This window comes from Somniosus microcephalus, chromosome 11 (assembly GCF_052327205.1).
Source record: "Somniosus microcephalus isolate GS21.2 chromosome 11, FLI_Smic_1.0, whole genome shotgun sequence".
Taxonomy (NCBI): domain Eukaryota; kingdom Metazoa; phylum Chordata; class Chondrichthyes; order Squaliformes; family Somniosidae; genus Somniosus; species Somniosus microcephalus.
Genome location: NC_140997.1, coordinates 7352114 through 7379948, shown reverse-complemented (window position 1 = coordinate 7379948; position 27835 = coordinate 7352114). Strand labels below are relative to the sequence as shown.

General features: G+C 47.6%; 2 protein-coding genes across 3 annotated transcripts in view; both read right to left on the bottom strand.

Annotated features, from left to right (window-relative positions):
* Positions 1-6677: 6677 nt before the first annotated feature.
* Positions 6678-20772, bottom strand: LOC147110281 (acyl carrier protein, mitochondrial-like). Its single transcript, XM_086000091.1, has 5 exons — positions 20575-20772; positions 14665-14787; positions 9869-9956; positions 8109-8228; positions 6678-6857 (listed from the first exon to the last, which is right to left on the bottom strand). The coding sequence occupies exons 1-4, from the start codon at positions 20728-20730 to the stop codon at positions 8137-8139; spliced, it is 459 nt and encodes a 152-aa protein (XP_085856217.1). The 5' UTR covers positions 20731-20772; the 3' UTR covers positions 6678-6857; positions 8109-8136.
* A 3343-nt stretch (positions 20773-24115) lies between these two features.
* The window catches only part of palb2 (partner and localizer of BRCA2), a 40248-nt gene continuing 36528 nt past the window's right edge, over positions 24116-27835 (bottom strand). Inside the window, exons 13-14 of one of the 2 annotated variants that reach the window (XM_086000088.1) lie at positions 27085-27242; positions 24116-26545 (exon numbers count right to left, since the gene is read on the bottom strand). In XM_086000088.1, the coding sequence (XP_085856214.1) occupies positions 26287-26545; positions 27085-27242 (417 nt within the window). In that variant the 3' untranslated portion in view covers positions 24116-26286. The remainder of the gene's footprint in view (positions 26546-27084; positions 27243-27835) is intronic. The other variant, XM_086000089.1, reaches the window with a different exon arrangement.

The window sequence follows — 27835 nt, the reverse complement described above, 5'->3', positions numbered from 1 at the left end:
CTTCGGATTAAAAATGGAGACAAGAGGCTGGTGATCAGTCAGCAAGGTGAATTTCTGCCCGTGCAGATAGTGATTGAACTTTTTCACTCCCCACACTAGGCTGGGTGCCTCCCTGTCAATCTGGGCGTAGTTAGGCTCGGCTGAGGTTAGTGATCATGACGCAAAGGCTATTGGCCTCTCTGAGCCGTCCGAGAATTTGTGCGACAGCACCGCTCCAATGCCGTAAGGTGACGCATCACAAGCCAACCGAATTGGTAACGCTGGGTTGTAATGGGCCAATACCTCTTTCGATGTGATTAGTGTTTTGCTCTTCTGGAAAGCTCGTCTACATTCGTCACTCCACTTCCATGGCACCCCAGTTTGCAGTAGGGTGTTCAGTGGGTGTAGTATTGTAGACAAATTTGGCAAGAACTTATGGTAGTAGTTTACCAGCCCGAGGAACAACCTCAGTTGTGACACATTTTCCGGTGCTGGAACCTTGACTACTGCCTCAATCTTCTCTGGGGACTTATGTAACCCCTCTTTATCGATAACGTGGCCACAATACGAGATCTGTTTTCTAAAAAACTCACATTTAGGGCGGTTAGCTCGGAGCCCATATTCCTGCAATCTAGTGAGCACCTGCTCCAGGTTGGCAAGGTGATCACTGTCATTTTCGCCCGTGACCAGGATGTCGTCTAAATAACACTGGGTCCCTGGGATCCCTTGCAGGACTTGTTCCATTGCCCTCTGCCAAATAGCCGGAGATGATGCTACCCCGAATACCAGCCAGTTGTATTGGTAGAGACCTTTATGGGTGTTGATTGTGAGGTATTTTTTTGATGCTTCTTCTACCTCCATTTGCAGATACGCCTGGGCCAGATTAATCTTAGTGAAGCGTTTCCCTCCAGATAGCGAGGCGAAAATATCTTCAATCCGCGGAAGTGGATATTGTACGGTGTGAAGGACCGGGTTCACTGTTACCTTAAAGTCCCCACAGATGCGAACCTTCCTTGGTTCCCCAGGCGTGCTGCTCAACGACTTTTTCATCACAGGAGAAAGACGATGTAGACATAGAAATCGGGCAAGGGGACTGTGACATACTTGAACATATTAGCATCGAGAGGGAGGAGGTACTAGCAGTTTTAGCAGGCCAAAAAGTGGATAAATCCCCAGGCCCGGACGAGATGTATCCCAGGCTGTTGTGTGAGGCAAAGGAGGAGATTGCAGGGGCTCGGACACAAATTTTCAGAACCTCTCTGGCCACAGGGGATGTACCAGAGGACTGGAGAACAGCTAACGTAGTACCATTATTCAAGAAGGGTAGCAGGGATAAACCAGGGAATTACAGGCCAGTGAGCCTAACATCTGTGGTTGGGAAATTATTGGAAAAAATTCTGAGGGACAAAATTAGTCTCCACTTGGAGAGGCAAGGATTAATCGGGGATAGTCAGCATGGCTTTGTCAAGGGTAAATCATGTCTGACCAATCTGATTGAATTTTTCGAGGGGGTGACTAGGTGTGTGGATGAGGGAAATGCTGTGGATGTGGTTTACATGGACTTCAGTAAAGCTTTTGACAAAGTCCCGCATAGGAGACTGGTCAAGAAGGTAAGAGCCCATGGGATCCAGGGTGCCTTGGCGCGTTGGATCCTAAACTGGCTGAGTGGCAGGAGGCAGAGGGTGATGGTCGAAGGTTGCTTTTGTGACTGGAAGCCTGTGTCCAGTGGGGTACCTCAGGGATCGGTGCTGGGTCCCTTGCTGTTTGTGATCTACATAAATGATTTGGATGAGAATGTAAAAGGTATGATCAGTAAGTTCGCAGATGACACGAAAATTGGTGGGGTGGTAAATTGCGAGGAGGAAAGCCTCAGGCTACAGGACGATATAAACGGGTTGGTCAGATGGGCGGAAAAGTGGCAAATGGAATTTAACCCTGAAAAGTGCGAGGTGATGCATTTTGGACGGACAAATAAGGCAAGGGAATACACAATGAGTGGTAGGACCCTAGGAAGTACAGAGGGTCAGAGGGACCTTGGTGTACATGTACATAGATCCCTGAAGGCAGCAGAACAGGTAGATAAGGTGGTTAAAAAGGCATATGGGATACTTGCCTTCATTAGCCGAGGCATAGAATATAAGAGCAGGGAGGTTATGATGGAGCTGTACAAAACGCTGGTGAGGCCACAGCTGGAGTACTGTGTGCAGTTCTGGTCGCCTCACTATAGGAAGGATGTGATTGCTTTGGAGAGGGTGCAGAGAAGATTCACCAGGATGTTACCTGGGATGGAGCGCCTCAGCTATGAAGAAAGACTAAACAGGCTGGGGTTGTTTTCCTTGGAGCAAAGAAGGCTGAGGGGGGACCTGATTGAGGTGTACAAAATGATGAGGGGCATAGATAGGGTAGATAGAGGAACTTTTCCCCTTAGTAGGGGGGTCAATAACAAGGGGGCATAGATTCAAGGTAAGGGGCAGGAGGTTTAGAGGGGATTTGAGGAGGAACTTTTTCACCCAGAGGGTGGTTGGAATCTGGAACTCACTGCCTGAAAGGGTGGTAGAGGCAGGAACCCTCACAACATTCAAGAAGCATTTGGATGAGCACTTGAAATGCCATTGCATACAAGGCTATGGGCCAAATGCTGGAAAATGGGATTAGACTGGACAGGGATTGATGGACGGCGCAGACACGATGGGCCGAAGGGCCTCTTTCTGTGCTGTATAACTCTATGACAGGGACGATGGGTGTAGTCCACTCGCTCGTGTCTACCTTGGACAGTACAGCTGAACGTTCCAGACTCTCCAGCTCTGCTTCGACGGCTGGGCGGATCGCATAAGGTACCGGTCTGGCCTTAAAAAATTTTGGGCTTGCGTTTTCTTCAATTTTAATCGTTGCTGTCATGCCTTTTAGTGTTCCGAGTCCTTGCTGGAACACTTCTTTCGCGTCAGTTAGGATCTTTGACAGTCGCCCAGGTGTGACGTCGTCGTCCTTTGTCAGCCACAGTCAGTGCCTGTATGGAATGCCAATCCAGTTGTATTTTCCGGATCCATTCACATCCCAGTAATGGTGGTCCTCCATCTTGCAATACATACAGGTCTAGTTTTGGTGTTTCCTTACCGTTATATATAACGGTCACCCTTATTTTTCCTTTGGGGTAGACTTTTTGCCCCATGTACGAATTCAAAATAATTTTTGTGTCTCAAGGGTATGTGTGAGAATAGCCGCTCGTAGTCCCGTCGGTTTATGACTGTTAGAGCTGATCCTGTGTCCAATTCCATCTTTACCTGGACTCCTGCTATCTTGAGAGTGACCCAAATGGTTCGGTGATCCTCCGTTGTGATCACATTATGTAGTTTCAGACAACTCAGTTCCCTGCTTTCGGAGTCGTTATCACTCTTTTGTTCGTCTGAACTATTCTCCGTTATCTTATGTACCTTCTTGTACTTCCCTTTGGTCGGTTTCTTATTGCTGGTTTTCTTTCCCGACCTGCAGACTCGTGCTATGTGTCCTACCTTTCCACACTGTCTGCACACTTTGTCCTTGAACCAGCAATCATTATGGTCGTGTGTTGTTCTGCTGCAGCGATAGCACTTCACTGTTCCGTATGACATTTCATTTGTGCCATATTCTTGCGATCTCCGTTGTATCTCTGCAGCGCCCCGTGCTGCTGCTTCGTGTGATACTGCAATGCTGAAAGCCTTGTCCCGCGTAAGATCCTTTTCTGATAGAAGCCGTTTCTGGGTTCCTTCACTTTGAAGCCCACACACAAACTTGTCCCTTAAAGTATCTGCTAGTCCGATTCCAAACTGGCAGTGTTTCGATAGCTTGCGCAGTTCCGTTAAATACTCAGCATTACTTTCATCTTTATGCTGGTTCCTTTTGTGAAACTTAAATCTTTCTGCTATCAGCAGCGGTGTGGGGTTTAAGTGGTCCTGTAGGATTGACACTATGTTTTCAAAATCCTTTTCTACTGGCTTCTCTGGGGTTATTAGGTTTCGTAGTAAGCTATGCGTTTTTGCACCCATTGAATTCAACAATACCAGCGCTTGTCATCTGGCACTTCATTCGCCTTGCAGTATACTTCTATGCGTTCGACATATGTCGTCCATTCTTCGACTTCATTGTCGAACGCTGTGATACTGCCACTCTTCGGCATTTTTGGGTGTGGTTAGACTGGCTTAAAATGGCGTCTCCCGCGCTTTCCTTTCTTCCCCGCTGCGGCTTAAAATGGCGTCTCCAGCGTTGCTGCCAACGCCGCTCTCGGCGGTCCTCGTGGCAAATGGCGACGCCCTGTGGGTTTCGCGCGCTGCTCCTGCGCTGCTGCCAATGCCGCTCTCTGCGGTCCTCGGGGCAATGGCAGTGCCTCGCATTTTCCTGCGCGCCTCTCTCCCCCGTTGACGTTGCTCGGCCCTTGAACACCGGCTGCGCCCTGTGCCGCTCGGTCGGGCTCTAGCCCATCGCTGTCTGGGAAGGGTCTGCGCAGTACCTGTTGCCAGCCCATTTCGCTGGACCACCGTGACTGGAAAGCCAAGCCTGGCTCTCGACAGCCTCCCCTGCGATGCTCAAATCTCCGCTGGATGACTGGGCGGTTGCCCGTGATCGACGCCCGTGCTTCTGGACTCGACCTTCTTCCACTGTTCTCCAGGAGCGAATCCCTGGGAGGTGATGCAGAGTTGCAGGTAGGTTCGAACTTGCTCGTCGCCACTGTTACGTCCGTGTAATAATAAGAAAAGGACTGCAGAGAACGGTACAACAGGTGTTTACTCAACGTGGTTCAAACTGCAACTGAAACAGATTACTACTCAGCGTTATATACAGGTGTGGTCACTGCTGGTACTACAGTATACATGAGCTGTAGAAAGTAGTTCCCCCCTTAAAGGTACATACATTACAATTGGACCTGCTGTTTGGCTATGGAGGGGGTGCCCCCGTTGAACTCGATCCCATCCCCGTCTGATGCTCACATGCACATTTTCAGAAGGAGTCGCTGGGCAGTGATCAGGAGCAGAAACCCTGGATGATTTCCTTCCTTAGATCATGGGCGCTGTGACCAGTTGCAGTGTCTCAACTACGTAGAGATATTTCCGCTTGTGGGCGAGACCAGAACTCGGGACCATCAATATAAGATTAAGTCACTAATAAATCCAATAGGGCATTCAGCAGAAACTTCTTTACCCAGAGAGTGGCAAGAATGTGGAACTCGCTGCCACAGGGAGTGGTTGAGGTGAATAGCAGAGATGTATTTAAGGGGAAGCTAGATAAACACATGAGGGAGAGAGGAATCAAAGGATATGGTGATAGGGTGAGATGCAGAAGGGTGGAGGGAGGCGCGTGTGGAGCATAAACACCGGCATGGTGCAAATACCTGCAGTACCAGGCACCCCCTGCGGATGGAGACACTGAGCCATTAGTACTACACTGGCAGGAATTTATCGGTACTGCAGTGGATTGATATGGAGGGGGAATTTCATCAAATTCAAAAGCAAATAATTTGTGCCCAGAAAAGGCAAGGTGTCGAACAGAGGAGAAAGGGAAATTAAAAGGCTAGAGTGTCACCTGTGGTCTAACTTCAACTCCTCCCTACCAGCTGGTTACACAGAGGCCAGGGTGAGGTGGCGAATAGGAACACAGGAGGAGGCCATTCAGCCCCTCGAGCCTGTTCCGCCATTCAATTAGATCATGGCTGATCTGCATCTTAACTCCAGCTACCCGCCTTGGTTCCATAACCATTAATACCCTTGCCTAATAAGGAAATACAATAGGCTTGCATTCCCTGAAATAGAGGTTAAGGGGTGATTTGATTGAGGCTTTTAGGATTTTGGAAGGAATTGATTGGTAGAGAGAAACTTTCCCCGCTGGTGGGGGAGTCTAGGACAAGGGGGCATCAGCTTAAAATCGGAGCCAGGCCATTCAGGAGAGAAGTTAGGAAACACTTCTCCATGCAAAAGGTGGTAGAACTGTGGAACACTCTACCACAATAAGCAGCAGATGCTAGCTCAATTAATAATTTTAAATCTGCGATCTATAGATTGTTGCTAGACAAGGGTATTAAGGGATATGGAGCCAAGGCAGGTGGATGGAGTTACGTCACAGATCAGCCACGATCTGACTGAATGGCGGAACAGGCTCGAGGGGCTGAATGGCCTCCTCCTGTTCCTGTGCAACAGGCTCGAGGGGCTGAATGGCTTCCTCCTGTTCCTAATGTAACAGGCTCGAGGGGGCTGAATGGCCTCCTCCTGTTCCTAATGTAACAGGCTCGAGGGGGCTGAATGGCCTCCTCCTGTTCCTAATGTAACAGGCTCGAGGGGGCTGAATGGCCTCCTCCTGTTCCTGTGCAACAGGCTCGAGGGGCTGATTGGCCTCCTCCTGTTCCTAATGTAACAGGCTCGAGGGGCTGATTGGCCTCCTCCTGTTCCTAATGTAACAGGCTCGAGGGGCTGAATGGCCTCCTCCTGTTCCTAATGTAACAGGCTCGAGGGGCTGAATGGCCTCCTCCTGTTCCTGTGTAACAGGCTCGAGGGGCTGATTGGCCTCCTCCTGTTCCTAATGTAACAGGCTCGAGGGGCTGAATGGCCTCCTCCTGTTCCTAATGTAACAGGCTCGAGGGGCTGAATGCACACTGTTGCTCTGAAGTCTAGAATTCACGGGCAGGAAGAGTATCCGAGTCGGTTGGTGAATAAACAGCAGACACATGCCCAGGCTCAAGTCTCCAATAGTAATTTATTCATTCCTGAAGTCAAATAAGTGTTCAAGAACTTGAAACATCACTGGTGGAACAAATATAATCAGACAACAAAGCCCGCGGAGCAGCAGCGTGCGCTTCCACCAGTGCTCGCAATCCACACACACCAGCTCTTTCACACGCTTCCAGCAGCAAGCACCTACAAAGACAAAAAACGGTTTCAGAATTTTAATATGCATTTTCCTAATTATTCCAAAGCGTTTTTGGAAATCAAAAGGAGTCACTGATGAGCTGTGATGTCAGTACTGGGAGTGTTTAGGGTAAAGCACGGGCTGCAGCGGTTTAAGGCGGCGGCTCACCACCACCCTCTCGAGGGCAATAAATGCCGGCCTTGCCAGCGACGCCCACACCCCGAGAATGAGTAAAGGAAGTAGCCTTCCTTCAGTCCCGGGCTTGATCGCCAGTCTATGCCGATTTAGCCAATCTCAGTCGAGGGGCAAGGGTCAGGGCGCTGCAGTTGGCCTGTAGACTGCGGAGGTTTGCGGGGGTGGGGGGGACAGTCAAAGAGGCCCTTCTCCTGCTGTGGGAGGCAAGGGAAACCTTTTATTTCATCATCAGTGCCCGACTGAGTGGAGTGTGCAGATGGTCTGCTACTGCCTTTCCAGCACCTGTCCACACCACAGCCACGGCCCCACTTGCTGTGGCAATGTGCTGAATGATTCATGCAACAAGCTTTCCTCACGTGATTGGTAGCTCTCAGTCACCAACCCCCCCTCCCCCACCCCCCAACCAGAAGGTCGACTCAAATCAGGGCAGTTCCGTGGGCATCCTGTTAAGCTGCACAGCGGTCTGGAGGCCCCGTGCAGGTCACGGAGGCTTTTAAATGGAAAAATCATAATCCAGATCATAACTCACTGCGTAAAAACATTCTCATCTCCCCATTGGTTTCTTTGCCAATTACCTTCAATCTGTGTCCTCTGGTTACTGACCTTCCTGCCACTGGAAACAGTTTCTCCTTATTTACTCTGTCAAAACCCCTTCATGATTTTGAACACCTCTATCAAATTACATAGGATTACATAGAATATACGGCACAGAAACAGGCCATTCGGCCCAACCAGTCCATGCCGGCGGTTATGCTCCACTCGAGCCTCCTCTCGTCTTTCCTCATCTAACTCTCATGATTTAAAGGGGCGGCTCCTCCAAAAAAAATTAGCGGGGTCATTGCCCCCGCCCCTCCCCAGCGTCAACTCAAATATTCATCAGACGTGAGGCCCGACAGGACGCGGCAGCGCACTATTTTTGACTTCAGGGGGGGAATCTGGGAGTGAACGATCCCAGTCAATCTGTCCTCGCCCGACCGAGATCATGGGACTGTGACCGGGGCAGGTTAATGTGAGAAAGTGTGCACGACCCCTCCCCTTCAAGTAGCTGTCTGACAAGCTCTTACCCTTTTCTCTCTCCAGGGAGAACAACATTTATTCATACACGTCCTTCTTGTCAGCGATATAAGTTACAATTTCCTCGGGTGTCATTAACTTTTCTGCATCTACGTCCGGAATCTCAAACCCTGCAACAGACAGGAGAGAAGCTCAGTGACTCCTGGAGACCATCAGCCTGGCAAATATACAGATTAACACCCACCACACACACACACACACAAAACACTGGGCACACAGCAATCCTTTCACATTATACCCCATGGGTTTTGTTTGGTAATTTTGCAGGTACAAAGCCCTTCAACCACCCACCCTCGGAGATCATTCAGCACCAGCTTGAACCAACCCTGTTCAGGGTCACTCTCTAGCAGACATCCATCAGCTGTCCTACAGCGAGGCTCCTGGCATGTAACTGCTGCCCTTGTCCTTCTAGGTGGAAGAGGTCGCAGGTTTGGGAGGTGCTGCCGAAGAAGCCTTGGCGAGTTGCTGCAGTGCATCTTGTAGATGGTACACACTGCAGCCACGGTGCGCCGGTGGTGGAGGGAGTGAATGTTTAAGGTGGTGGATGGGGTGCCAATCAAGCGGGCTGCTTTGTCCTGGATGGTGTCGAGCTTCTTTAGTGTTGTTGGAGCTGCACTCATCCAGGCAAGTGGAGAGTATTCCATCACACTCCTGACTTGTGCCTTGTAGATGGTGGAAAGGCTTTGGGGAGTCAGGAGGTGAGACACTCGCCACAGAATACCCAGCCTCCGACCTGCTCTTGTTGCCACAGTATGTGTGGCCGGTCCAGTTAAGTTTCTGGTCAATAGTGACCTCCAGGGTGTTGGTGGGGGACTCGACGATGCTAATGCCATTGAATGTCAAGGGTGGGGGGGGGGGGGGGGTGGTTAGACTCTCTCTCGACGGATATGGTCATTGGCTGGCATTTGTGTGGCACGAATGTTACTTGACACTTATCAGCCCAAGCCTGGATGTTGTCCAGGTCTTGCTACATGCGGGCATGGACTGCTTCATTATCTGAGGAGTTGCAAATGGAACTGAACACTGTGCAATCATTGGGAGAAAGAAAGACAGACTTGCATTTCTATAGCGCCTTTCACGACCACTGGCCGTCTCAAAGCGCTTTATAGTATATGGAGTACATTTGAAGTGGAGTCACTGTTGTAATGTGGGAAACGCGGCAGCCGATTTGCACACAGCAAGGTCCCACAAACAACAACGTGATAACGACCAAATAATCTGTTTCTGTTATGTTGGTTGAGGGATAAATATTGGCAAGAACACCAGGGATAACTCCCCTGCTCTTCTTCGAAATAGTGCCGTGGGATCTTTTACGTCCACCTGAGAGAGCAGACGGGGCCTCGGTTTTAACATCTCATCCGAAAGTCGGCACCTCCGACAGTGCAGCACTCCCTCAGCACTGCACTGGAGTGTCAGCCTAGCTTTATGTGCTCAAGTCTCTGGAGTGGGACTTGAACCCACAACCTGCTGACTCAGAGGCAAGTGTGCTACCAACTGTGAGTGTGTGTGTAGGACTGGAGTGCGCCAGTGATGCCCCTAGGGTTGAATAGGCCAAGTGTGTCCGGGCTCACACTCGAGCATGGTACTGAGAGGCTGTCAGTGAGCGCGGAACCCTGCTCCACGGTACAGATCAGTGTCTTCAGGCAAAGGGGACAGAATTCAGAGGGAGCAAGGCAGCGGAGTGAGAGAACAGTAACACCGGCAGGACTGAAGCAACAAGACACACTCCGCACCACTCGCAGGGACTTACCAAACTCATCTTCCATGGCCATAATGATCTCTACTTGATCCAAACTGTCCAACCCCAAATCCTTCATGAAATGAGCGCTTACTACAAGCTTTGAAAAGAAAGAAAGCATTGTAAATACAGAGGGTCCCAGGGAATCATTCGAGCCCTCCAACCCAACCAGCAACAGGACCGGCCCTCCGAGAAACACTGAACAGATAACCTTGGGCTTCTCCCAGTATCGCCCGTCCAAGACTAGGATTTGCTGCCTGGTACTGAGCTCCGAGGAGCTTTTCTCCAGGGCAGCAGGAAGGCTGCGAGAGTGACCGGTTGTTACATTCCCTCTGATTTTCCCCCATCGACATCTTGTGGGTGGGGTTGTTAGGACTCTCACTTCCTCCGGCACTCGCTGCCCAGGATGTGCAAACACACACACCAGCCGTGCCAACCTTCTGAAACACTTGAGCGGTCTGTAAAGCTGGGGTACCCATCGCTCCACAGCCACGGAAATCACCGCAGAAACTCTCCCAAGGAGAAATGGAACGGAGGAAGAACGGCCGCGGGTCATTGAAACTCGAGTTTCCTGCCAGAATCGGGAGAAGGAAACTGCGCTGGGGCGGCCAGATCAGTCAGCGCAGAACTTTCGCAACCTGCTCCTTTTCGGCATCGAGCATCTGACCGTAAACACGGACCATGCCAGTATCGCTGTGTCTCCTGCTCCAGATCTCCCTCCCCGTTCCAGATTGTGACCCAACCCCTCTCTCTCTCCCGTAACCCAGGGCAACTGTCCGGTTGCTGTTTGGCTGGGAGGGGGGGTTGGTGGCTGGTACAATTCTGGCTCCCCCCAAAAACATTTTACTCTATGGTATAAAGGCAACTTCCACAAGCATCTCCCGGGACCTGAAACGTACAACTCTCTGCGCCGGACAGAAGGGATAAGCACCGCACAGCGCTGGACGAGCAATTACCACACAAAGCACTCGAGGCCCATGTGGACTGCCGTTCAGGCTAAAGGTAGTTGTCGAATTTATTTACAGGACATTACACAGAAGTAAAAGAATGCACCAATTAATCAGCAATAAAATATTTTAAACAATTCCAAGGATATTTTCAGAATCTTTTAACGGAGTGCTGCAGCCTTGAGGTTAGAATTAACAGAATAAAGGAAAACAATCAGGCACGACAAAATCGGCATCTTTCCTTCCATTCTGACCCGGCTAAGTGCTATGTTGATCTTACCGTAAAATATTAACTCATTACTGCAGTGAGAACTAGCACCACTTGCCTGGATGGGTGCAGCTGCAACAACACTCAAGAAGCTCGATATCTTCCAGGACAAAGCATTCCGCTTGATCGGGACCCCAGCCACCAGCTTAAACACCCACTCCCTCCACCACCGGCGCACCGTGGCTACAGTCTGCACTGTCGACAGGATGCACTGCAGCAACTCGCCAAGGCTTCTTCGGCAACACCTCAATGTGCAAATGTGGGGACATCAAAGTCAATGTGCCTCAACTGGGGAGTAGGAAATCAGACAGGAAAAAGGAGGAATGGGAAGAGTATAATCCAGATTCCAAGTAAATAGTTGGAAACAAAAAGCAACATCGATGGGCTGGATTTCCCCATTTCTTGAACCGTATACTTGTTGATCCACAATATACTTCTCGCTACATTGAGATTATATATTATAAAAAGGACAGAGAGGCACTGGAGAGAGTGCAGAGAAGATTTACAAGGATGATACCAGAAATGTGAGGGTAAACATATCAGGAAACGATGAACAGGCTGGGTCTCTTTTCTCTTGAAAAGAGAAGGCGGAGGGGTGACCTAATAGAGGTCTTTAAAATCATGAAAAATGTTGATAGAGAGAATGTTTCCACTTGTGGGGAAGAGCAAAACTAGAGACCATCAATATAAGATAGTCACCAAGAAATCCAACAGGGAATTCAGAAGAAACTTCTTTACCCAGAGAGTGGTGAGAATGTGGAACTCGCTACCACAGGGGGTGGTTGAAGCGAATAGTATCGATGCATTTAAGGGGAGGCTAGATAAGCATATGAGGGAGAAGGGAATAGAGGGTTATGCTGAGTTAGATGAGGAAAGACGGGAGGAGGCTCGAGTGGAGCATAAACGCCGGCATGGACTGGTTGGGCCGAATGGCCTGTTTCTGTGCCGTATATCCTGTGTAATCACTGAACATACGACGTTATATTTAGAAATGGAGTCTCTTTGTTGGTACCTAGTTCACACAACAGAAATATCTGACATCTGCAATTTTTTCATAGATTTAACACTTTGACACAAAGCTGGGTGGGCGGGTGTGCTGAGAGGAGGATGCAGAGAAACTCCAGTACGATTTGGACAGGTTGGGTGATTGGGCAGATGCATTTATCCACATTATACTGCATTTGCCATGCAAGGTTATCCACTTCAGTGGCAAAAACAGGAAGACAGATTATTATCTGAATGGCAATAGATTGGGAAAAGGGGAAGTGCAACGAGACCTGGGTGTCCTTGTGCACCAGTCGCTGAAGGTAAGCATGCAGGTGCAGCAGGCGGTTAAGAAGGCAAATGGTATGTTGGTCTTCGTAGCGAGAGGATTCGAGTACAGGAGCAAGGATGTCTTGCTGCAGTTGTACAGGGCCTTGGTGAGACCACACCTTGAGTATTGTGTGCAGTTTTGGTCTTATCTGAGGAAGGATGTTCTTGCCATGGAGAGAGTGCAGCGAAGATTCACCAGACTGATACCTGGGATGGCAGGAATGACATATGAGGAGAGATTGGGTCGATTGGGCTTATATTCGCTAGAGTTTAGAAGAATGAGAGGGGATCTCATTGAAACTTATAAAATTCTAACAGAACTAGACAGACTAGATGCAGGAAGGATGTTCCCGATGGCAGGGGAGTCCAGAACCAGGAGTCACAGTCTAAGGATAAGGGGTAAGCCATTTAGGACAGAGATGAGGAGGAATTTCTTCACCCAGAGAGTGGTGAACCTGTGGAATTCTCTGCTACACAAGGCAGTTGAGGCCAATTCATTAAACATATTCAAGAAGGAGTTAGATATATTTCTTGAGGCTAAAGGGCTATGGGGAGAAGGCAGGGACAGGGTACTGAATTTGGATGATCAGCCATGATCTCATTAAATGGCGGAGCAGGCTCGAGGGGCCGAATGGCCTACTCCTGCTCCTATCTTCTATGTTTCTATGTTTCAAAGACAGGAGAGTATTTCTTAGAGTATATGTAATGACATCGCTCTGGAATACCAGCTGGCCCAGATACCCCTCTATAGTGAAGGATTCGCGGACTCTCCAATACCAGTTTTAAAGAAACGAAAGGACTGACTGGAACCTTGGTAAAGGAGTGGAGTCTGGTTAAAAGAAAAGAACTGTTAAACTGACTGCCCAAGATGGCATGCTGGGACGGTTTTATGCCTCTCACTGTAAAACTGCAGTGTTTTTTTATGTTAATAAAACCAATGGTTAGAAAAGTAGTGAACCTTGGTTGACCTTGCCTCAGAGTACCCTAGAGAGTTAAAACAAATACCGCATGCTGGAAATATCCCTAGAGAGTGTTTGTATATTATCCCCCCCGCCACCCTGAGACAAAAAGAACGACAACTACCAACAGCCAACCTTAAAACACATTTCATCTTAAAAGCACGAAAGAATGTTCAACAAGCTGTGTAACAGGCGGCCGTGCGGTGGCTCGCTGCCTCAGAGCTGCACCCTGGCTTTTCCACACTCCTGCTGCTGGTTTCTGCTCCAGACCCGGCTCTGCGGTGTGGGGCTCATCGCCTCCTCGTCAGGCATTCTTAAGTTTATAGTTTAAGCACCTTTCTCTTAACCTTTCTTGCTTTAAAACAAAACTGGTGCTGTCACATTTTTAAGGGGAAAAAAAATATGTTCAGACCACGTGGTGATACGGGCCACCGGAAATGGCGAGACTAGAGAACGTAAGAAATAGGAGCAGGAGTCGGCCATTCGGCCCCTCGAGCCTGCTCCGCCATTCAATGAGATCATGGCTGATCATCGACCTCAACTTCACTTTCCTGCCCGCTCCCCATAACCCTTGACCCCCTGTAGCTCAAAATCTGTCTATCTCCGCCTTGAATATATTCACTGACTCCGCCTCCACAGCTCTCCGGGGTAGAGAATTCCAAAGATTCACGACCCTCTGAGAGAAGAAATTCCTCCTCATCTCCGTTTTAAATGGGCGACCTCTTATTCTGAAACTATGCCCCCTAGTTCTTGATACCCCCACGAGGGGAAACATCCTCTCAGCATCTACCCTGTCCAGCCCCCTCAGAATCTTGTATGTTTCAATAAGATCGCCTCTCATTCTTCTAAACTCCAATGAGTATAGGCCCAACCTGCTCAATCTTTCTTCACAAGACAACCCCTTCAACCCAGGAATCAACCGAGTGAACCTTCTCTGAACTGCCTCCAATGCAAGTATATCCTTCCTTAAATAAGGAGACCAAAACTGTGCGCAGTACTCCAGGTGTGGTCTCACCAACGCCCTGTACAGTTGTAGCAGGACTTCCCTACTTTTATACTCCATCCCCCTTGCAGTAAAGGCCAACATTCCATTTGCCTTCCTAATTACTTGCTGGACCTGCGTGCTAACTTTTTGAGTTCCATGTACAAGGACCCCCAGGTCCTTCTGTCTGAGAGTCTACAATCTCTTACGGCTTATTGGGGAAACTGGCAACGATTTACAGGGGACCTGATTTTACTATAATGGGTCACATTTCCCAAGAGTGGCAGCTTTCTTATTTACAGAAGTCCATCGAAAGGAGGGTGAAGTTGTTTCTGTACCTTGTCGGGATTAATTTTGTCGTACAGTTTTAACACGTATAGCACTCGATCCTGGATGCTGTCCAGCGAGAGAGGAGGCAGATCCCCATACTGGCGACACGACTGTACAAATGGACTGCATCTCTGCAAAAAGGGAAGAAACAAACAGGTTTATTTATAAGCGAACTGCACAGCCTACTGCTCTGAAGGCTTCGTACTTAAATTCAAAAGCACATTACATCATTGCTCTGATATACTGTACAGACAAAACACATGGGTACAAAAAACATAACTATGGTCATAAACTGGCAGCCCCACATACACACACAGCCAACCCCGTTAACACTCAGCTGGAAAAGATACGAGCGGAAGCACTGAAAGGGGTGTTGGGGCGTTGCTCCACAGACAGCAACACCCCCTTAGTTCTTACGAAAGGTCATCGACCTGAAACGTTAACTCTTGCTTCTCTCGCCATGGATACTGTCAGATCAGCTGAGTATTTCCAGCATATTGTTTATATCATAGCCCTTTGGTGCCTCATCCAAGCGGCCTTCGTTCGTGAGAGACCTGGACAATGAGTGCCAGCGGAGGGAGTGGGGGGCAGGCACTTTAATCTGAGGTCACAGCAAAGCGAAGAGCGTTCTATTTAATAGCACTTGCCAGCTGGTGTTGAATTGAACAGTGCCACGGGATCTTTTACATCCACTCGAGGGGGCAGACGACACCTCGGTTTAAAAGCTCATCTGAAAGACAGCAACTCCGACAATGCAGCACTCCTTTTTTTTTAATGGGATGTGGGCGTCGCGGGCAAGGCCAGCATTTATTGCCCATCCCTAGTTGCCTTTGAGAAGGTGGTGAGCTGCCTTCTTGAACCTCTGCAGTCCGTGCTCCCACAGTGCTGTTAGGGAGGGAGTTCCAGGATTTTGACCCAGTGATGATGAAGGATCGGCGATATATTTCTAAGTCAGGATGGTGTGTGACTTGGAGGTGGTGGTGTTCCCATGCGCCTGCTGCCCTTGTCCTTCTAGGTGGAAGAGGTCGTGGGTTTGGGAGGTGCTGCCGAAGAAGCCTTGGCGAGTTGCTGCAGTGCATCTTGTAGGTGGTACACACTGCAGCCACGGTGCGCCGGTGGTGGAGGGAGTGAATGTTTAAGGTGGTGGATGCGGTGCCAATCAAGCGGGCTGCTTTGTCCTGGATGGTGTCGAGCTTCTTGAGTGATGTTGGAGCTGCACTCATCCAGGCAAATGGAGAGTATTCCATCACACTCCTTACTTGTGCCTTGTAGATGGTGGAAAGGCTTTGGGGAGTCAGGAGGTGAGACACTCGCCGCAGAATTCCCAGCCTCTGACCTGCTCTTGTTGCCACAGTATTTGTGTGGCTGGTCCAGTTAAGTTTCTGGTCAATGGTGACCCCCCAAGGATGTTGATGGTGGGGGATTCGGCGATGGTAATGCCATTGAATGTCAAGGGGCGGTGGTTAGACTCTCGCTTGTTGGAGATAGTCATTGCCTGGCACGAATGTTACCTGCCACTTATCAGCCCAAGCCTGAACATCGTCCAGGTCTTGTTGCATGCGGGCATGAACTGCTTCATTATCTGAGGAGTCGTGAATGGCGCTGAACACTGTGCAGTCATCAGTGAACATCCCCATTTCTGACCTTATGTTGGCTGCCGCACTTCCCTACATTACAACAGTGACTACACTTCAAAAAGCTCTGCATTGGCTGTGAAGCACTTTTGGACATATGGGGATCGGGCGGGAAAGTGAAGTTGCGGTCAAAGATCAGCCATGATCTTATTGAAATGGCGGAGCAGGCTCGAGGGGCCTAATGCCCTACTCCTGCTCCGAATTCTTATGGGACGTCCAGAGGTCATAATGTGCGCTATATAAATGCAACTCTTTCTTTTCTACTTGACTAGCTTGCAGAATATACTACTTTTATACACACACTATAATATAATACCTTCAGCTGCCAAGGCCCTAAGCTCTGGAATTCACTCCCTAACAGTTTCTGCCTCTGATAGAAACATAGAAGATAGGAGCAGGAGGAGGCCATTCAGCCCCTCGGGCCTGCTCCGCCATTCAATAGGATTATGGCTGATCTGAATCTAGACTCACGTCCACTTCCCTGCCCTCTCCCCGTAACCCCTAATTCCCTTATCAGCTAGGAAAATGTCTATCTCCATTTTAAATTTATTTAATGTCGCAGCTCTCTGGGGTAGCAAATTCCATAGATTTACTACCCTCCGAGTGAAGAAGTGTCTCATCTCAGTTTTGAAACGGCAGCCCCTTATTCTAAGATTATGCCCCCTAGTTCTAGTCTCACCCATCAGTGGAAACATCCTCACCGCATCCACCCGATCAAGCCCCCTCACAATCTTATATGTTTCGATAAGATCACCTCTCATTCTTCTGAATTCCAATGAGTAGAGGCCCAACCTACTCAACCTCTCCTCATAAGTCAACCCCCTCATCTCCGGAATCAACCGAGTGAACCTTCTCTGAACTGCCTCGAGAGCAAGAATATCTTTTCTTAAATATGGAAACCAAAACTGCACACAATATTCCAGGTGTGGCCTCACCAGTACCCTGTATAACTGAAGCAAGACTTCCATTTTTATACTCCATCCCCCTTGCAATAAAAGCCAAGATTCCATTGGCCTTCCTGATCACCTGCTGTACCTGCATACTAACCTTGTGTTTCATGCACCAGGACCCCCAGATCCCTTTGTACTGTAGCACTTTGCAGTTTCTCTCCATTTAGATAATAACTTGCTCTTTGATTTTTTCTGCCAAAGTGCATAACCTCACACTTTCCAATATTATATTGCATCTGCCAAATCTCTGCCCACTCACTTAGCCTGTCTATGTCCTTTTGCAGTTTTTTTATGTCCTCCTCACTCACTGCTTTCCCTCCCATCTTTGTATCGTCGGCAAACTTGGATATGTTGCACTTGGTCCCTTCCTCCTAATCATTAATATAGATTGTAAAGAGTTGGGGTCCCAGCACTGACCCCTGTGGAACACCACTAGTTACTGATTGCCAACCCGAGAATGAACCATTTATCCCAACTCTCTGTTTTCTGTTAGATAGCCAATCTTCCACCCATGCCAGTAAATTACCCCCAATCCCGTGATTTTTTTATCTTGTGCAGTAATCTTTTGCGTGGCACCTTGTCAAATGCCTTTTGGAAGTCCAAATACACCACATCCACTGGTTCCCTTTTATCCACCCTGTTTGTTACATCCTCAAAGAATTCGAGCAAATTTGTCAAACATGACTCCCCCTTCGTAAAACCATGCTGACTCTGTCCGATTAAATTATGCTTATCCAAATGTCCTGTTACTGCTTCCTTAATAATGGACTCCAACATTTTACCAACCACAGATGTTAGGTTAACTGGTCTATAGTTTCCAGCCTTTTGTCTACCACCCTTTTTAAATAAGGACGTTACATTAGCAGTTTTCCAATCTGCTGGGACCTTTCCTGAATCCAGGGAGTTTTGGAAAATTACCGCAATCCTTACCGCTACTTCTCTCAAGACCCTAGGATGTAAGCCATCAGGTCCAGGGGATTTATCCGCCTTTAGTCCCATTATCTTACCGAGTACCATCTCCTTAGTGATTTTAATCGTGTTTAGCTCCTCCCCCCCCATAGCCCCCTGTTTATCCAGTGTTGGGATATTTTTAGTGTCCTCTACTGTACAGACTGATACAAAATATTTGTTCAGCATTTCTGCCATCTCCATGTTCCCCACCACTAATTTCCCGGTCTCGTCCTCTAAGGGACCAACATTCACTTTAGCCACCCTTTTTCTTTTTATATAACTGTAGAAACTCTTGCTATCTTTTTATATTTTTTGCTAGTTTACTTTCATAATCTATCTTCCCTTTCTTAATTAATCTTTTAGTTATTCTTTGCTGGCTTTTAAATGCTTCCCAATCTTCTATCCTCCCACTAGATTTGGCTAATTTATATGCCCTTGTTTTCAGTCGCATACTATCCTTTATTACTTTACTTAGCCACGGATGGCTGTCTTTTCTTTTACGCCCCTTTCTCCTCAATGGAATATATTTTTCTTGAAAGTTGCAAAATATCTCCTTGAATGTACACCACTGCTCATGTACCGTCTTACACCTTAATCTATTTTCCCAGTCCACTTTAGTCAACTCTGCTCTCATACCTTCATAGTCTCCTTTATTTAAGCTCAGTACGCTGGTTTGAGATCCAACTCGCTCACCCTCCAACTGAATTTGGAATTCAACCATATTATGGTCACTCATTCCAAGGGGATCCTTTACTAGGACATTTTTTATTAATCCTGTCTCATTACACAGGACCAGATCTAAGATTGCCTGCCCCCTGGTTGGTTCAGTAACATACTGCTCAAGGAACCCGTCCCTAATGCACTCTATGAACTCTTCCTCAAGGCTGCCCTGCCCAATTTGATTTGTCCAGTCGATATGAAAGTTAAAATCTCCCATGATTATAGCTGTTCCCTTATTACAAGCCCCAACTATTTCCTGATTTATACTCCGACCAATAGAGTTGCAACTGTTAGGAGGCCTATAGACTACGCCCACTAGTGACTTTTTCCCTTTATTATTCCTTATCTCCACCCAAACTGTTTCACTATCCTGATCCTTTGACCCAATCTCATTTCTCACTATTGCAGTGATTCCATCCTTTATTAACATAGCCACCCCACTTCCCTTTCCTTCCTGTCTGTCCTTCCTAATAGTCAAATACCCCTGGATGTTTAGTTCCCAGTCATGGTCACCTTGCAGCCATGTTTCTGTAATGGCCACCAGATCATACCCATGTGTAGTTATTTGTACCGTCAACTCGTCTATTTTGTTACGAATGCTGCGTGCATTCAGATAAAGAAATATATCTAACTCCTTGAATATATTTAATGAATTGGCCTCAACTGCCTTCTGTGGTAGAGAATTCCACAGGTTCACCACTCTCTGGTGAAGAAATTCCTCCTCATCTCTGTCCTAAATGGCTTACCCCTTATCCTTACACTGTGACCCCTGGTTCTGGACTCCCCGGCCATCGGGAACATCCTTCCAGCATCTAATCTGTCTAGTCCTATTAGAATTTTATATAAGTTTCAATGAAATCCCCTCTCATTCTTCTAAACTCCAGCGAGTATAAGCCCAATTGACCCAATCTCTCCTCATACGTCATTCCTGCCATCCCAGGTATCAGCCTGGTGAATCTTCGCTGCACTCCCTCCATGGCAAGAACATCCTTCCTCAGATAAGGACGTTACTCCTTTAAGATGTCCAAAGATGTGCAGGTTAGGTTGACTGGCTATGATAAATTGACCCTTAGTGTTAGGGGGATTAAATACGTGGGGTTACAGGGGTAGGGTGGGGTTGGTGTTGGTGTAGGGGTTACGGGGATTGGGTGGGATATGTGTCGGTGCAGGCTCGATGGGCCGAAATGGCCTCTATCTGCACTGTGGGATTTCTGTGATTCTGTGATTCTGAAGACGCTCCTTAAAACCTACCTCTTTGTCCAAGCTTTTGGTGTCTGCCCTAATATCTCATGCGGCTCAGTGTCAATTTTTCGTCTTATTAACACTATATAAAAATATATATATATAATATATCTGACCCTGACAATTGCCAGAAGCACAGCAATCAGTGGAAGCTGCAGCTTCCCCAGAGGCTGGAGCTGGATGTTAAGAGAAAGTGAAGGGATTTTAAAAATCTTTTGAACTTTCCAGCTGGAATCAATTCCAAATGATTCATTCCCTCCCCCCCCTAATAATTGAACATGATTGCCGCTGCCCCTCCTCCTGCTCACGCAGGGGGGACTCGGGGCTGCTCTCCGCCCGCTGCAGGCAGTGCCGCCGCCCCGGGCTCCGAGCGAGAGGTCAGGCCCAGGGCTCCCGCTCTACCCGCCGCCCTCCTCATTACCTGAGCTCGGAGCGCCGCGCCAGGAGCCGGCCGGCTGCAAACGTGCTGCGAGTGGTTGGCGGTGGCGAACTGGGCCCCGAAACTCGGGCCTGCCCTTGGCCCGCTCCAAGGTTGCGGCGCCCGGCGGAGGCAGCGAGTCAGGACACGCGCCGCCATCTTGAATCCAGCGGTCCGGTATGCACCGTGGCAACGGCCTAAAGGGGCGGCGGCGCGCATGCGCGGCCCTCCCCCACCTGCGCCACACACCCTCCGCCGCAGGCGGCGCTGCCCAGGGAGGCTCCGCAGGCTGTAACCCAACACCTTTGCAGCACTGGCCATAACCCACCCACAATAAAGGCTGTAACCCAGCACAATGGAACATTGCATATGGTAGATGCCCACCTTTGTACCACTGGCCATAACCCACCCACAATAAAGGCTGTAACCCAGCACAATGCATATAGTCCATGTCCCCATTTGTACCTTTCATGACCACCAGATGTCCCAAAGCACTTTACAGACAATGAAGTCCTTTTTCAAGTGTAGTCACTGTTGTAATGTAGGACACAGGGCAGACAATTTGCGCACAGCAAGCTCCCACAAACAGCAGCGTGATAATGACCAGATAATCTGTTGAGCAATGTTGGTTGAGGGATAAATATCGGCCCCAGGACACTGGGGAGAAGTCACACAGAAATCACAGAAACCCCACAGTGCAGATAGAGGCCATTTCGGCCCATCGAGCCTGCACCGACACATATCCCACCCGATCCCCGTAACCCCTACACCAACACATATCCCACTCTATCCCCGTAACCCCACGTATTTAATCCCCCCTAACACTAAGGGTCAATTTATCATAGCCAATCAACCTAACCCGCACATCTTTGGACTGTGGGAGGAAACCGGAGCACCCGGAGGAAACCCACGCAAACACAGGGAGAATGTGCAAACTCCACACAGACAGTCGCCCGAGGCCGGATTCGAACCCGGGTCCCTGGCGCTGTGAGGCAACAGTGCTAACCACTATGCCACCGTGCTCTTCTTCAATAGTGGCCATGGGAATCTTTCACATCCACCGGAGAGAGCAGATGGGGCCCTGGTTTAACATCTCATCTGAAAGACAAAGCCACAGCTGACATTATCCATATCTACCTTTGTACCACTGAATATAACCCATCCACAATAAAGATAGTGGCAAGAAAGAGTCCCATAACAGCGTTTGATTACATAATTATTACATTTCATTTGATTGTGTTTGCTGTGGCTCAGTGGGTACCACAATCACCTCTGAGTCAGAAGGTTGTGGTTTTAAGTCCCACTCCAGGGACTTGAGCACAATAAATCTAGGCTGACACTCCAGTGCAGTACTGAGGGAGTGCTGCACTGTCAGAGGTGCTGTCTTTCAGATGAGACATTAACCCTGTCTGCTCTCTCATGTAGACGTAAAAGATCCCGTAGCACTATTTTGAAGAAGAGCAGGGGAGTTCGCCCCGGTGTCCTGGGGCTAATATTTATCCCTCAATCAACATCACTAAAACAGATTATCTGGTCATTATCTCATTGCTGTTTGTGGGAGCTTGCTGTGCACAAATTGTCTGCCGCTTTTCCTACATTACAACAGGGACTACCCTTCACAAAGTACTTCATTGGCTGTAAAGCGCTTTGGGATGTCCGGTGGTCATGAAAAGCGCTATATAAATGCAACCTTTCCTTTTTCATAGAAATTTATGGCACAGAAGGAGGCCATTCGGCCCATCATGTCTGTGTCGGCTGAGAAAGAGCCATCCAGCCTAATCCCACTTTCCCGCTCTTGGTCCGTAGCCTTGCAGGTTATGGCACTTCAAGTGTAAATCCAAGACATGTGGTAAATGTTGCAGGCTCGGGAGGAACAGGCGACTTTGGACCTCTGGTTCCCAAAGCTCTCCACCTCTGGGGGTTTTTCCTCACCTCAAGTCTGGGTCTGTTGTAGACTCATTGGCAGTGATTGATCGCTGTGGTGAGTCAACAACTCCATTATCGCACAACCAAATATGTAAATCCAAGTCTTTCTTTGCCAAGATGGCAGAAGGCGAACTAGATGGACCTTGACCTTTTTTCTTCTTGCAATTCCTATGATGCTGCGGCCCGGCACCGAGGCAAAGGTGCATTATTGGAGGTGTCCTCCTTCAGGTGAAAAGTTTAACCAAGGTTCAAACGGTCTGCTCCAATGGTTTAGATTTACGTTAAACATCCAATTATACTATTTATAAAGGGCAGGAAGTTTTCCCAGTGCCCTGGTCAACATTCCTCCCCCAACCAACACTACAAAAAAAATCTGCAGAACTGGTCATTCATCAGACTGCTGTTGCAGAATGTAAGTTGCTCCACTTCAATAGTAATTCACTGTGTGAAAACTACGTTAAAGGCGCTATTAAAAATGCAAGTTGTTCTGGCTATTCTAAGCTTTTTTTATTTTGCTCTTTCTATTCTTCAGCTGAGAGGCAAAGCAATCGAACAAGGTAAGTATTGGGTTGACATGGTGCTATGCAAATGCTGATATAAATCACACCTATGGCTCGTCAGAATCCTATCTATTCCAGGTACCACTAAAAAGCATAATGCTAATAACCCACTGCTGGGCTTAACCCTCCGAGATAGCTGTGCTCCTCCAATTCTGGCCTCTTGCGCATCCCTGATTTTAATCGCTCCAGCTGCCGAGGCCCTAAGCTCTGGAATTCCCTCCCTAAACCTCTCCACCTCTTTCCTCCTTTAAGATGCTCTTTAAAACCTACCTCATCGGCCCTAATATATTTTTTAAAAATTTGTTCACGGGATGGGCATTTATTGCCCATCCCCAATTGCCACCTTCTTGAACCGCTGCAGTCCGTGTGGTGATGGTGCTCCCACAGTGCTGTTAGGGAGGGAGTTCCAGGATTTTGACCCAGCGACGATGAAGGAACGGCATTATATTTCCAAGTTATGCTGGTGTATGGCTTGGAGGGGAACTTGGAGGTGGTGGTGCTCCCATGTGCCTGCTGCCCTTGTCCTTCTAGGTGGAGGAGGTCGCAGGTTTGGGAGGTGCTCGGTGTTTAATTTTATTTGATAATGCTGCAGTGAAGCGCCTTGGGATGTTTTACTATGTTAAAGGCGCTATTAAAAACGCAAATTGTTCTGGCTATTCTAAGCTTTTTTTATTTTGCTCTTTCTATTCTTCGGCTGAGAGGCAAAGCAATCGAACAAGATAAGTATTGGGTTGCCAAGAGGTAGGCTAATGTGATTTACACTGATTCACCCCTTGCCCAGCTCCTCGTCTACATCTATCTCCCAAGTCCCAACCAAGCTGGGGAACCAGCCCGTGAGGCAATCACAGGCAAAACTTGCATCCTTCTCACAGACATAGCACCTTAGAACACCAACTCACTATATTACTGAGACCACCCACAGTCTGATTCGCTCCCGCACCAGTGGATACTGTCTGGAGGTTGTTAGATATGGAAGTAATTTTTGTATGACCTGCTGCAGTGAAGGAAAGCATTGCTCGAAATTGGAGATTGTTGTACATAGTAAATCACTCAGGTAATTCATAGGTAAAACTTTTATTTAAATAAAAAACAATTTTCCAGAGCTTAAGGGTTGAACGCAAAACATATTCTTTACAGATTGTGACAGACCAGCTGTGTATTTCCTTTCTAGTGTTTGCAATTTTTTAAATTTCAAATAAGAGTCGTAGAATTTGGTGCAATTTTCTTATATACAATTCCTTGCATGACCTCAGGACATTCCAAAGTGCTTTACAGCCAATGAAGTACTTTTGAAATGTAGTCACTGTTGTAATGTAGGAAACACGGCTCAGTAAGATCCTACAAACTAGGGATGCTGATTGAGGGATATAGTGTGTCCAGGACACCAGGGATAACTCCCCTGCTCTTCTTCAAAATAGTGCCATAGGATCTTTTACGTCCACCTGAGAGAGTTTAACATCTCGTCCAAAAGACTGCACCTCCAACAGTGCAGCACTGCCCTGGAGCATCAGCCTAGAATTTTATGCTCAAGTCTCTGGAGTGGGATTTGAACCCTCAACCTTCTGACTCAGACAAGAGTGCTACCAACTGAGCTAGGACTGACACAGCTATCATCCTGTACTCAGCGGCTGTGAATGGTCCCAGAAGTGACTCCTCCTTTAATCTCTCCCACTGGTTCAGTGCCTGACCAAAGGTTGGTGTCCCTCCATCCCCTTGAAGGAACCATGTAGGGAACTACAACCTGTATCCTCCAATCATATACTATGCATCCACAGCTGCACACTCCAGTAAAACTGCCAACACATCCAAATACCAAGAAAATCCCCATACCATTCACAGCGTATTGCCAACTTGGTCCAGTCGCCATTCTTGTCAGTATCCTCTGTATCTATTCTATTAAGTTGGCAGGTCTTCCATCACTGTAGCAATGACTGCTTACATTCTGGCATACAATGCTTCCACACTGATCGCACCTCAACAGTCCACATTTAACCAGGTCGTCAAGAGTTCGTCGCCTTGACATGCCATTGTTTTCTTGGCAAGTCGTGCCTGGTGGCAATTCTCCGGCTGGTTGGTTTCCCAATACCGAGGCAGCAAGGGCGTCTTTCAGCCACTCGACGCACCATTCCTTGGGACGATATTGAATGGTGCTCCCTTCAGTGATACTGTAATTACAAAGCTTTGCCTTGATCAAAGGCACCAGATAGTGGACGGCTACATGACTGAAAGAGGCAGGGTACCCCCATGGCTGAGGACATCTTTGTGAACTGCTGTGTGGATAATCCAAACAATTCGAGAGGTCAGGTGCCTGCATGGGTCAAAACCAGGTAGTTATTTGCTGACTGCCAGAGGAGGAGCAGTTCCAGACTGCAGCACACGGCATTGTGTAACTCAGAGTACGAACTCTACTACGCAGTGTTGCAGCATCTGCATCTCAGCTTAGCTTATTAATCAGTTTCTGTGAGATGTTATTTCAAATTGCTGTTTGTGTATTACTGTAACAGGACAGATTTATTTATTTAATATAGGCCTGCGACACTGTGGTCTCCTCTCACCCATATGTTTAAACAAGTATGGTTAGAGCAAGTGTTGGGATATAGTTTGACATCCCTTAATTTCAGCTAATAATGAAAGAGAAGAAGTCAGACATTTTTTCCCACAAAAATGTAAATCCCAGGTTAGCTATACTGTCACATGAAAACATCAGTGTGAATATAACTCACAGATTTTGCCACTTTATATTCTCAGGAACTGTTTCTATCAACAGTAAACAAAGGAAAATATAGCCCCCAAGGGAGATTCCTGCTCATTTTTCACAAGAATGTGTAAAGACATAATACAGAAAGGTCGCAGTGCTCACCCTGGATCATCCTGCACAGTGCATTTGGAAAGGAACAGTAGCATCTCCATACTCCACCCACACGTGAAAGGGGATTTTCTATATTACACACTTATTCAGAATAGTTAAAACGCCCGTGGAACTTTTTACCGAAATAGTCCAGTTCGGATTTGAATATCTGGCACACCCCTACAGCAATAACAGACACCGGCCAACAGTTTAATACATCCATTCAAAAATTGTGGAAAACCTTTACATTGTTCACAAGAAATGTCAGTCACCTTCTTCATGTTGAAGTGCTTTTGACCGTAAATATATTTAGTGCTTTTCACTCGAACGATGAGGTAAACCGGTTTCAAATAAATAAACAGCAAAGCTGTTGCTCTTGCATTAATCTTGGTGCAGCGATAACATTATATTTTCTGCTGTTCTGGTTCCCGCACATTTGTAAATATACACAGTCCCATCGTTCTTTCTGGCCAGGAGGCAGGAGTTGGCCTCTGCCCAGTGGAAAAGTGACCAGTGCGCATTGGGGTCGTGCTGTAGCATGGTTGAGATGTGGCCAGACATTACATCCCAAAGCACCAGGGTTCCAGGGGTTACAACTGCTGCGATGGAGTGGCCCTTCACACCTCCGTCAACGTACCTGCTTAAGAAATAAATTAATTTAAAGAATAAAAGGGAAAAACAATTATTTTTTCCACTACTGCTGTTATAGAAACATAGAAGATAGGAGCAGGAGTAGGCCATTCGGCCCCTCGAGCCTGCTTCGCCATTCAATGAGATCATGGCCCAGGTTGATGCCCGATTTCTGACATAGAACCAGAGTCTCCCTCTACTTCACTTCTGATCCACATAGCTGGTATCACTAGCCTCTCACTCTACACAGCTCTAATCCATGCAGTTGATGGAGTTAGCTTCCTTGCACGTGGTCAAGGCATAGTTCATTAACTGCTCACTGAACAAGAAGGAAGGCACTTAGAGAAACCTTTTCGGAAAGAGCTTGGATGAACGTGTGTGTTTAGGATTGAGAGGCCCAAACTAACACTCTGGTTGAGATCAGTTAACTTGCCGACAGAGGATGGAACAAGACCTTCTAGTCTGTATAGCTCAGCAGCACACTGAGCATCGAGGGGCAGCTTTCTAAAGGAGGGCATTGGTGCACATGCAATACAGAATGCATCTTACCTTCCACTGCATCCCAGAGGAAGTGTGTACGACATGACAGATCTACTTTTACCATTCATGGGATTAACACCAACCATTCTCAAAACACAGACCCGCCCTCCGACAGACCCTTCACAGGTGCCAATGTACCGGTGGCTGAGGAGAACGAACAATATGCCCTAAAATACAAAAATAAAGCAATTATTATTAAATATTTACTTCTAAAAGGGCACAGTCCATTTTCATTTCACAGACTTTTTTTTACTGCTGCTTTGGGGACTGCGTACACAACTGTCGATTTATAGTTAGAGCCACTGCTTTACGGCAAGTCACGTTCTATTTTACTACAAGGGCTTCTGGAATTTTACCACTGCTTTGCAGATTGCAATTTGTCCATTTTTCTGTGAAATTCGCAAACTGCTGGTCTTGATTATAATGAACTGGGACAGAAATAAAAGAAAATGGCAAATGTTAAAAATATACAGCAGGACAGGAGAAAAAAAGGACAGGGTAATGTTTCAGGTATTGATCCTTGATCAGAACTCGGGGTTGACAAAGGATCGATAGGCGAAACATTAACCCATCTTTTTTTTTCCCCCTCACTGATGCCGACAGTCCTGTTGTGTATCCCCAGTGTTTGTAATTTCTATTGTAAGTCATTTAATCGAGTGGCCGGACAGTCAGCTGGTCCAGACTTCGTAGAGTTCTCATTTGTTGGCACTGCGAACAAAGTGAGGGATGGGCAATAAATTGTAAAATAGAAATGTCCATG